General features: G+C 40.4%; 1 protein-coding gene across 2 annotated transcripts in view; it reads right to left on the minus strand.

The window, feature by feature from the left end:
• The window catches only part of LOC131243384 (kinesin-like protein KIN-7D, mitochondrial), a 105,470-nt gene that overhangs the window by 75,241 nt on the left and 17,403 nt on the right, over window positions 1–12,826 (minus strand). For both annotated transcript variants that reach the window (XM_058242715.1, XM_058242714.1), the window contains one exon: window positions 360–449. In XM_058242715.1, the coding sequence (XP_058098698.1) occupies window positions 360–449 (90 nt within the window). The remainder of the gene's footprint in view (window positions 1–359; window positions 450–12,826) is intronic.

The following is a 12,826-nucleotide window of genomic DNA, read 5'->3' on the forward strand; positions in this document are numbered from 1 at the left end:
GTTATGGAACACCTTGGGTAGTAGGCTTCCTTGCACAATTCTTCAAGTAATCTCCATCATGTGTCAGCTTTCATTCGGTGTCACAAACTTGTTCTTCATGGTAATTCCTTCAGCTAAATTAATTGTTCACAGTCATATCACATTGCTCCAGATTTTGAAGCACTGATCAAACCAAGAAAGAAATTAAGTAGTGGGAATCACCATAATTTCCTTTTATTTTATCCTATGCAGCGATCTTTTGCTTACCCTGATTACCCAATATTTGAGACCAATGTACTGGCCAATATTCATATAGAAGGAAAAAGAAGCAAACTTAAAGCCAATATTTCAATTGGAAAATGCAAACATCAGATACTTACCATTGACACCTTCCATTGCAGCCTTGACTACAGGACGAGCAGCTACATCATACACCACCTTTGAAGGTGTGGCTGGTCCAAAAACTCTGTCTACAGTACAAAGAAGAATGGTTTAGCAATAAGAACTAGCAAGTGTGACTCAAAATAAAGATTTGGACACTAGCACCACATGATCATTGGAAAGAATTGCACGTGTTACCATCCCGCAAGCCCTATAAAGTCTAGAAGAGAAGTATGATCCTAAATACCCTAAATAATTACACTGTACAATGAAGAAATTTTCAAAATAATTGGTTTTGCTTCCAATTGCAAATTGGTGTTACATCAAGTTTAGAGAGCATTAACAACTAATGATGCAAGAAAAATGTATACCCCTAAAGATAAATAAAAAGAACTAGAGACAATGACATTCAATGTTGGCATGTGGGACTGCAGATGTGCATATCCATATGCAGATCGCATACGCGATCATGGCATATATGCGATCGCATATGTGGCATACGCAAAAATATGCAATCGCAAATTGGCCATGGCACTCCTCCATTTGCAATATTCTCACCCAAAACTCTCTTTCACTTACATTTCTTAATTCTAAGTGATCTCTCTCTCTCTCTCTCTCTCTCTCTCTCTCTCTCTCTCTCTCTCTCTCTCTCTCTGAAGTTGGAAGGTCAAGATTCAAGCACTTTCAGGTTTCAAGGAAGATAGCTTGTTGATTTTCTACAATAATAAATAAATAGCTTGTTGATTTTGTTGTCACTTCTTGCTTGTTAACTATATTGTTGAATGTTGATGACTTGATGTTTAATTGATTTTATTTCTCTCAAATGTATATTAAATATATGTAAAATTAGTTATCTACTAACTTAGGAAAGTTCCCCTTAGTTGCTTATATTTTTTACTCTTTTTTATTATTTTTTCCCTATTTTTTGATTTTTTTTATTTTTCAAAAACAAATATATATATAGCCGCATATGCGATTCAACAACATTGATGACATTAGCAAGGTACTACCACCCAATAATGTGATCAAAGACACTAGTAAGTTATCAAAAGAATTCTAAGGAGAGAATGCCAAGAAGCTAAGAATGGAATGAAATGCATTGTTAAACAATTCTCTGGAGGGAATTTTACAAAAAAAAAAAAAAAACACTACCTAATCAATATAGAATTTACATATCGAAGCCTTTTTCAAACAAGTTTTCAAAAAGTCACCTCATAATCGATATAATTATTATTCCACCGACTTTTGTTATATTTCTTTAACAGCCAATTAGGTGGGCGTGTGAGCAACTGGGCCAACTACTAAGGTGGGCATCACCATGATGTTTATGTAAAATCCATCCAGACTACCATGCATCACCTCATCTTAGGCCAAACACCCAAAAATCACCCCCATTTGTGATTCAGGTGGACCACATGATTGGAAACATTGTATAGGGCAATGATCACCCTCCAAATTGTTTACCATGGCATCACCCACTTGAATCATGGATGAGCCGGATTTTTAGGCCTAGCCATCTAATGGTTGGAGTGGATTTCATAAAATCATTAAAGTGGGCCCTGTAAAAATCAAGGGTGGATGCCTCTTCCAATTTTTTCATTTGGTGTGGACGTGTGGTCCACCTGAATCACAAGTCAGCCTTTTTTTCCTCTAGGCCTAAATTAAGATGACCCATCTAACACTCAAAGTGGATTTCAAATATGCATCACGGCGGGGCCCACCAAAAATCAAGTCCAGCGTCCCTCTACGACTATACAAAGAGATTATTAAGGGAAAAAAAAATGAAATTGCATAGGATGCCACTCTTGATTTTGACAAGGCCTGCCGTGATGTTTATGCAAGATCCACCTTGACATTTAGCTATTTAGTCGCATATTACACCTAGAGACAAAAGATCAAGCTAACCTATGATTCTTGTGGTCCACACCAAAGAAAACAATTGGGAGAGAGACACCCACCCTTTATTTTTACAGGGCACACCATGATAATTATATGAAATCCACTCCAACCATTACATTCCACACAAAAATTTAGGCACGTGGCCCAAAAATCTTACCCATCCATGATTCACTTGGGCCACACTAATAGAAACAATCTTGGAGGGCGAGCATTGCCTTGTACACTATTTCCAATCATGTGATCCATTTTACTCACAGATGGAGCTGATTTTTCGCTCATGGCCTAACATGGGGTGACACCTATAGAGAATGCTAGTGTATTGTGTATGTGGTTAGTGGCCCCTTTTAGTGTAAGCGCATGTGCACACTTCCCACTTCTCCTGCGGTGTACTATGTACTTTATTATAATAAAATATAATGTGTTAGGGCAAGCAAGCCTAAACAACATCTCTCCCAAGCTCTCCTTCTTCTTCTTCTCTCTCCATATTCTCCTCTATTATTATCATCAAATCATTCTCTACTTAGTATCAAAGCCTAGATCCAAGCATTCCGCATCCAACAGATAGAGAGGCGACACGTCACCTTACTGACACCAGCTGTCGTACGGCTAACGTCAGTGTTGTACGGACACATGGACTCCGCTTGAGCTAAAAGTTTAGGGGTTTGATAGATCTTGATTTTAGAAGATTTGTCATAATTTTTTCAGAATTTATTGGACATCCTTTCATGGTATTTTGGGCGAAATAGAGAAATTCGAAAATCGGGCCCATCTTCGGTTTTTCTTGGATCTACCTCAAATCAGTAAGCTTTTCTTTGGTTTCTTTGCTCAAGATGGAACAAAATCTTCCTCCCAAGCTACCCATGAAGGATTTTTTACTTAAGATCAATGTTTGAGAGGTTTTTAACCTCGAACGGACGTGCGGCTGGGCCATTTTTCACTCAGTTAGGCCTTTTTTTACTGTGTTTCATAGTATTTTAGATGATTGATATTTGTATGAGGTTTATCTTTTATTATCTTGAAGGATTGAGTGAGATAGAGTTGTTCGAATCAATCCTTCTTGGCGTAGGGCCTCTCTTAGCATAGGTTTATCTCTCTTGAAATCTCCTATGGCTGACAAAGGGCCCTCATCTCTTAGCATAGGGTCTCTTGAATCCAACTCCTTGTAGATTACCTCCACTAAGTTGAATGGTGACAACTATCTTCAATGGGCACAATCTGTAAAAGTATTTTTAGGAGCCCGTGACAAGTTGTCGTATATTTTGGATGATCCCCCAAGCTCTACAGATGTTACCTACAAGTCTTGGACAAAGGAGAATTATCAAGTTATTGCATAGTTGTTGAATAGTATGGATTCCTCGATTAACCACTCAGTGATGTTTTTATCCTCGGCTAAAGGCATTTGGGATACGCTTCATGATATGTTCTCGGAATCTCAGAATTTTTCACAGGTATTCCAGCTTATTCAAGAAATTGGTCGGTTCCAACAAAACTCCAGATCCTTAAAAGATTACTATTTAACGCTTCGGGGTATGTGGGATGAGTTGGATATGTATCAACCTCTTCCTTCCAAATGTAAAGAGGATCATGAACATGCTCATAAGCAGCGGGATGATACTCGTATCATGCAGCTGGGTTGAATTCCGATTATCTTCATGTTCGAGATCAGGTTGTTATACAAGATCTTCTTCCCCCATTGACGACAGTCTATGCCATGTGTCAGCGTGCCACTGTATCTACTCTTTCTTCTCATACATTTGTGCCACCCGAGCGTTCGGCATATCTTGTTGGCGATCAGTCCTCTCTTGGTCTTCGGGTATCATCCTTGAGTTCAGGGCGCATTTCTGGTTTTGATGGTCGTGGTTAAGGCCGCGAGGGAGATCGCAGTTGTGACGGCCATAGTCTTCGTGGTCGTGGTGGACGTGGACAAGGACGTGATGGTTCCCGCATTTGTTCACATTGCGGTGGAACTAATCACACTGTTGATTATTGCTGGCAGATACATGATCGTCCTACGTATGCCGCTGCTTCTGTTGCATCTACAGTTGCTTCTGAGACAGTCTTCCACCCCAACAGCTGAGCAGTCTACTTCAGGGGAGTCTCTTATCATTTCTCAGGCTACATATGATGCTCTTATGCGGCTTCATATTCGTGATATTCCTGAGCCTTCTAACGCAGCTTCGACCCAGTCAGGTACTGCCCTTCTTGCGTCATCCTCTCCTACCTCCTGGGTCATCGACTCTGGAGCTTCCTCCCATATGACTGGTAAGTTTCAATTCTTTTCTTCTTATTCTCCTCCTCACGCTCAGTATGTCACAGTCGCAGATGGAACCCAATCTCCCATCTCTGGGATTGGTTTCATCCCTCTTTCTTCTTCCTTGTCTTTGTCCTCAGTCTTGCATGTGCCTCGTTTTCCATTAAACTTATTGTCTGTTAGCTCTCTTACTAAATCATTCAATTGTTCCATTACCTTCTTCCCTTCTTATTCTTTGTTTCAGGACCTACAGACGAAGAGAGTAATTGGTGGGGGGCATGAGCAAGGAGGCGTTTATCTTCTCGATGATACACCTGTTGCCGCTTCTAGTACCCCTTCTCTAGATCGCGAGTCCATGACTCGGTGGCATTGCCGCTTAGGCCACCCATCCATAGCTAGATTGAGACTTTTGTTTCCCTCCTTATCTGTCACTAAACCATTATGTTGTGATATTTGTGAATTGTATAAACATCATCGTGCTACGTTTCCTCCTAGCTCTTCTGGGAGGAAATCTCAACCTTTTCTTTTGGTTCACTCGGATGTCTAGGGACCAGCTCCGGTTACCTCCACTTTTGGATTTAGATATTTTATTACCTTTATTGATAATTATTCATTCATAACTTGGATTTATCTTTTGAAGTCTAAAAGTGCAGTGGTTGATGCGTTTAAAGTGTTTTATCATGAAGTGTGCACTCAATTTCATTGTTCCATCAAATCCCTCCATTCTGATAATGGGGGGAATACATGTCTACTGCTTTTCTGTCCTTCTTGCAGGAACGTGGTATTTTGTCTAGGACATCATGTGCTCGCACACCTCAACAAAATGGTATTGCAAAACGCAAGAATCGTCATCTTCTTGAAGTTGCTCGCACCCTTTTGCTTGGTATGCATCTCTACCTAAACATTGTTTGGGCGATGCTCTTCTAACTGCTACTTTTCTTATTAATCATATACCCTCACGTATCCTGTCTTACAAATCTTCATTTACTATATTGTATCCTCATGATAATCCATTTCCTCTACCACCTAAAGTTTTTGGTTGTACATGCTTTGTTCAAATTTCGGATGGGAGTAATGATAAACTTAGCCACAGGACAATTAAATGTATCTTTCTAAGGAATCCTCGGTGTCAAAAAGAGTATAAATGCTTTGACCCATTGACTCGCAAGAAATATGTCTCTGCCGATGTAACCTTCTTTGAGGATATTTCTTTTTTCTTCGCTCCAGGCCGATCCCTCTGTGATCCTCTTGCGAGTCAGGGGGAGTATAACTCTTATCCTCTTTGCACTAGTGATCATAGGAAAACTCCTCTCCCCTCTATTCAGCATCCTACTGGTGATATAGGTGAGCCTAAGCCTCTGCAGGTGTATCGTTGTAGAGATAAATCTTCACACGCTCAGCCATCCACCCTTCCGCTCACTTTGGATGTTGGCTCAAGTGACTCTCCTACCTCGAGTTTAGATCTTCCCATTGCCTTGCTCAAAAGGTCACGATCTTATACTCAACACCCCATTAGTAATTTTGTTTCATATGATCATTTTTTACCATCTTTTCAGTCGTTTGCAGCTTCCCTTTCATCACAGACTATTCCTAAATCTCTCTCACATGCTCTTCAACGTCCTGATTGGATGAAGGCGATGGTAGAAGAAATGTCTGCTCTTGAGAAGAATCATACTTGGAACCTTGTGCCACTTCCTTTAGGCCATAAACCTGTTGGCTGTCGATGGGTTTATACAATCAAGTTTCTTCTAGACGGCTCAATTGATCGCTATAAAGCCCGCCTTGTTGCTAAGGGTTACACACAAACTCATGGTGTGGATTACTTGAAGACATTCTTTCCGGTGGCTAAGCTTAATTCAATTCGCGTTGTGCTTTCCTTGGCCGTTAATATATCATGACCCTTGTTTCAGCTTGATGTTAAGAATGCATTTCTCCATGGGGATCTTGCAGAGGAAGTTTACATGCATCAACCTCCTGGCTTTGTTGCTTCTCACAACCCTGCACTTGTATGCCAGTTGAAGAAGGCTCTTTATGGACTCAAATAATCCCCACGTGCATGGTTCGAAAAATTTAGTCAAGCTCTCTTGGAATTTGGCTTTGTTCGTAGTCATGCCGGTCATTCTCTCTTCATATGTCGTCGATCGACAGGCATCATGGTTCTCATTGTCTATGTGGATGATATTGTTATGTCCAGTAGTGATTCTGCTGGAATGAAAGAGGTCAAAGATTTTTTGAAGACCAAGTTTGAGATCAAGGATCTTGGTCCTCTTCGCTACTTCCTCGGAATTGAAGTTGCTCACTCATCATCCAGATTGGTCTTGTCACAACGAAAATATGCGCTCAATCTTCTCATGGAGACTGGCATGTTAGGGTGCAAGCCTGCTCCCACTCCCATGGATACTTCACAGAAACTTCGACCAGATGATGGTGCTCTCCTTACTGATCCCGAGATGTATCGACGACTTGTAAGCTGACTTATTTACCTAACTATTACTCGCCCAGATCTCTCATTTGCAGTAGGGGTTGTTTGCCAATTCATGCAAACTCCCCGTACTTCCCATCTCACGGCTGTCTACCGCATACTTCGGTATTTAAAATCAGCCCCGGGTCTTAACCTCCGCTTTCAGTTGCATGGTCATCTTCGGTAGTACTTTTGATCGCCGCTCTACATCCGGCTTCTGTACCTTTCTAGGTGGCAATCTTATAACCTGGAAGAGCAAAAAGCAATCAGTTGTTGCCCGGTCCTCGGCTGAAGCAGAATATCGTGCTATGGCTCATGCGACGTGTGAACTCGTGTGGCTTCGCAACCTTCTTTAAGAACTTGGCTATCCTCCTTCGAATCTTGTTCCTCATATTGTGTATGTGGTTAGTGGCCCCTTTTAGTGTAAGTGCATGTGCACACTTCCATCTTCTCCTGCGGTGTACTATATGCTTTATTATAATAAAATATTATGTGTTAGGGCAAGCAAGCCTAACACAACATCTCTCCCAAGCTCTCCTTCTTCTTCTTCTCTCTCAATATTCTCCTCTATTATTATCATCAAATCATTCCCTACTACACCCCTAGTAGTAGGATTGGAATTTACATAAACATCATGGTAGAGCCCACCCGAGCCACCAACCCATTTGCTTGCATAGCGGCCATGACAGAAGGTAGTGGAATGATAATTATATTGATTATTGAGGTAGCATTTTGAAAAAGGTACCAGAATGTAAATACCATATTCATTAGGCAATTTTTTGTAAAATATCCCTCTTTGGAATTGTTTCTTGAGAATTCCTTATGTGAAAAAGGTACCAGAATGTAAATACCATAAGGACAAAAATTTGCCCAAAAAGGTTTCAACAATAAGCATTAAATTCCTAGTGTCAAATGGGGCGTGGCCCACTTAAGTCCTAGATCTACTATAATTTTTGAGTCATGCCCTAACAAGATATGGTGAAACAAATGGACAAAGTGGATGTCACATGGTCATCGTGGTGGGTCCCACATCACTACATGCGGGGGGTTATAAGAAAGCTGTGCCCGCCCAGCTTCTCTAGAAATGAGATTTGCTAAGTACACGCACGTGCAATACAACTCGTGTACATGACACACATTTTCAATCAAAGCATGTAGGTTCAAGATCCAATCCATCCATTAGAAAGGCACCCCTACATTGATGCCCTAGCCCAAGATTTAGGTTGATCCACTAGTCAATTGGGCCACTATTTGCAAAACAAATGGACGGCTCTAAAACACTTGGTTGAAGTTATCTAACCCATTCACTTGTTTCTAATATTGGGGCCCACCTACTAAGCAGACCAGATTCATTTTTGGGGAAACATGCTCAAACCAAGCAGCTCATGAATTTAACTTGGACCTACATGTCATGATGGCACGTGTGGAGATCTATGGCTCCACACTTATGTGCAATCCAAAAAGAGAGATCTTTAATTTTATGAGTGTTTTTCGAAAGTTTGTAGAAGCAAAAATGATTAAAGGAAACGGGGGATAGGAGTTGCAAAAAAATGCACAAATTTGGAAATTTATCCTATTTTTTGTGAAGTTGTTGTCAATGTGTGTGTGTGTGTGTGTGTGAGGAATGCTCACACACAACTAGTTGGACCGTTCAACTGGTTGCGTAATTAAGGCTAATAAATTTGTTCTGGGGAAAGTTATTTCCCAGAGGAAAAGGACTTGATGGCTTGAGTGGGACCCACGGTGGAGTTAAGATGAAATCCACACCAACCATCAGATGAGTTGCCCCATAATGGTCATAGGGGCAAAAAATCAGATGCATCCATAAATAAAGTGGACCACATGGTAGAAAATAGCGCCCTGGAAAAGCCTATCCTCCAAATTGTTTCCCTTCCTATGATCCACTTGAATTACAGATCAGCGTGATTTCTTGGCTCTAGGTCTAATATGGAATTATACATATAATGAAAGGAGTGGATCTCATGTAAACCTCATGGTGGGCCACATCAAAAGATGAAAGGTGTGCATTGGTTCCGAGAAAGACTCGAATGGCAAGGTGGGGAACACGCAACCGAATGTGTTGATGTGGCAAAGCTACATGGTCCTCACCATGATGTATATGTTATATCCACACCATCCATCTATTTTATCATAACATTTTTAGGGCATGAGGCCAAAAATGAGGGAGATCCAAAGCTAAAGTAGACCATGCCACAGAAAACAGTGAGGATTAAACCCCACCATTGAAAACTTGTTAGGGTGACGGAAGTTCTGGATCACGTTGATATATTTTTTTTTCCCTAATCCAGGTTTGCGTGACCTTATGAATAAGCTGGATGTTGGATGGAAAATAAACATTACGGTGGGCCATAGGAAGGTTTTAATGATGGGTGTTCAATGTTCACTATTTCCTGTGGTGGGGCTCACTTGATAGGTGGATCTGTTTAATTTTTGGGACAATCCATTAAAATGATTTGTAAAAACTAATGGATGGCGTGGATATACAACAAATATATCAAAGTGGGTCCCGCGGTTAAGGAAGCACCTATTGGTATGTTACCCGGGTGACACTTGATCTACTCCCGTCCATTCTCGGTAACGTACCAATTTTCTCGGAACCAACAAGTGCCTCACCGACTTCAACCTTTCGTCTTTTAAGAGGGCCACTGTGATATGTGTGTGGGATCCACTCCGATCATTATATGTTTAATCCCATGTTGGGCCCACAGAAAAAAAAAATCTAGGCTAATTCGTGAATGAAGTGGGCCATACCAAATGGAAACAATTGGGAAAGGCATCGACCCTTGATTTTTACAGGGCCCACTCGGTTGGGCCTTGGAAATCCACTCCTACCATTATATGCCATACAAAAAGTTAGGCTTGATGTCCAAGAAATCATGCCTATACATGATTCAACTAGGACATGCCAAGGAAGAGGATTTGGAGGATAAGCTCTTCCCAGTATTCTGTTTTTAGTCGTGTGGTCCACCTTAACCACGGATGGAGCTAATTTTTAGACCATGGGTCCAGCGTGAGGTGAATCATGTGATGATTGGGGTGGATTTCCCATTAACACCATGGTGGGGTTGATCAAAGTGGGTAAGTCATTTTCTTTTTTAAAATAATTTTTCGGATAAAGCATTTATTAACATTAAATGCTAGTTGGACCAAAACTCACGGTCCAAGTGCTTGTGTGTGAGCATTTCTCTCTCTCTCTCTCTCTCTCTCTCTCTCTCTCTCTCTCTCTCTCTCTCTCTCTCTCTCTCTCTCTCTCTCTCTCTCTCTCTCTCTCTCTATATATATATATATATATATACACACAAATACATAGAACCCTTCAAAAAAAATTGATTAAGTGGCTAACCAAACACAATTAAACCAAGAAAAAGTGATATCAAAATCAAAATCACAACAAAACACTTTTTTAACAAAGTTAAACAGTCCCTAAAAAGAAGTAACAAAACCATAAATAAATAATCAAAGCCCCAAAGAAATTGATTAACCATTTTTTGCAGTCTTGTATGTGTCATGACTCATGAACCATAGAAATCCTCTACATGTAGAACCATTATCATAATCACATATGTGACCGCTTTTCTTTTTTTTTCTTGAAAAATTGTAAAAAAAAAAAAAAAAATTATAAATTGAAATTATGGGAAATTTCAAAAAAAAAAAAAATTGTAAAAAAATATAATAAATTAAGGGAAACTTTCCTAAGTTAATAGATAACCAATTTACATATTTAAAGTACATTTGAGAGAAATAAAATCAATTAAACAGAGTGCTTGAATCTTGATCTTCCAACTTCCAAGTGACCGCATATGTGCCAGACCGCATACGTTGTCGCACATGACAACAATGAATGCTAGGCGTGATGTGATCTATGTATTAGAATCCAATCCATCCACGTGCGGAACCACATGCCCACATATGAGCCTAAAAATCAAACCTAAAACATGAATGGGCCATAGTAAAAGGAACAATGTAAATTCATGCACAAAAAACCACTAAATTCGCATGGTGTGGCACACCTACTTTTTGGAATGGTCTAATTTTTGGTGTCCCTTCATCCTTGTGAGTCGCACCGGACCACCAATTGAATGGCGTATACACAACACGGTGGGCCTCATAAAAAATTTTGTAGGTTTTAATGGTAGACATTCCCATCCCAATTGTTCCCAGTGGTGTGGCCTAACTAAGTTTGGTAGGACTGATTTTTTGGCACCTGGCCCAATATTGAAGGTCGCACATGATGGACGAATTGGATGCCATGATGGTAGACTTTATTTTGCTCAACATTACCATAACTTTTGGTAGTGTCAACAATATGAGATCATATCCCAAAGAAGCAACCCATCACTTTTCTTCATTTTTCTTTTGTTATTTTCAACATGAAAACCACATGCCTTCTCAACTTTCTCCCGACTATTTGGGGTCATCTTTCATGATTTATTTTGGAGAAGCTAGGCAACCAGTTATTCCCATGTAAGATTATCTCTACTATATATAATGCAAGTAGCTTTGCAGAATTTTATCCACGCAATTAGTCTTAGGAGGGTGGTGAACTAAAAGATTTTCTGGGATATCAAAAATAGGAATAGGTATTTAGGACATTTCAAATTTCTGCACGCTTATCAACCTACGACTCAAATTTTACTTGCTTTTCGTCACTAAAGGCGACGAGCCCCCCTTAAAGCAAGTAGCCTGCACCCTCTCCCCTTCCCGCATGTAGCCCAAACCATCTCTAGTCTCTGACCTTCCTGCATGCAGCCCGCACCCACCTACTGTATGGGTGTAGCCCTTAGTTGCAAGATCCTTCTAACTAGGTGCCACTACCATTTCGACTCACAATTCAAACTCTTACTTCCTAACCATTTATACTTTTTTACATTTTGAGGCTAACGCATTCCCAATCCCGCGCCCAAATCCATTGTCACTAAACTTCACGCTTTGTGCAACTATATTGTAGCCTGCAACCTCTCTCCTCTAGTAAGTTTAGACTTGAGAACTACTAAATGATGAAGACATCCGAGCACCATACCAGAGGATGAGAGCTGATCCGGTCTCCAGATGGCTAGATGACCATTACATAGGGCCCACTTAGCCCAATTCACAGTCCTAGCCACGTTGAAGACCTCACGTGCATGTTCATGCATCTTTGAAGTCCTTACACTAGAAAGACGCACATGAGCTACATATATGAGCTTGATGGACATGATGATCGAACCGTTTGATCATTATCATTGGACATCTTGATCGAGACCCCCATGGGTCACAAACTATTTTAGTTATTTAGATTATTTACATGCTTCATTATTTTTGTACAGCTTATATTTGTGTTGACACTAAGGAATTAGGAACAACTTTTAATTTATTAAACGCCTATATGTTAAGAATCTAATCTGAAAGCACCTTTGTGTAAAAGGTCTTTTTTGAGACTATAAAAGAGAAAAAGGGATAAGGGATATGTGGGGCCCTAATGCCTTCTTTTTTTTCTTTTTTTTTTTTAAGGGGGGGGTTCTTCTTCGTTGATTTGAAGAATACTCCATGTGATTTGGAGCTTAGGTGTGGTGTGATTCCATTCCCCATTCAACGGAGGTGCAAGACTCCCATCTATCATCTTCCTTCTCTCTTCTTTTATATCCAAAAAAGGTATTTTCGACCGCAATAATCAACAGTGTGATTGGTTCCACCGCAATGTAAACAAATGCGGAAACCATCACGTCCTTGTCCACGTCCACCATGACTACGGAGATTACGACTGCCACGACTGCAATCTCCCTCGCGGCCTCTACCATGACCACCATAACCAAAAATGTGTCATAACTCAAGGATGGTACCCGAAGGCCAAGAGA

Source organism: Magnolia sinica, chromosome 4 (assembly GCF_029962835.1).
Source record: "Magnolia sinica isolate HGM2019 chromosome 4, MsV1, whole genome shotgun sequence".
Taxonomy (NCBI): Eukaryota; Viridiplantae; Streptophyta; class Magnoliopsida; order Magnoliales; family Magnoliaceae; genus Magnolia; species Magnolia sinica.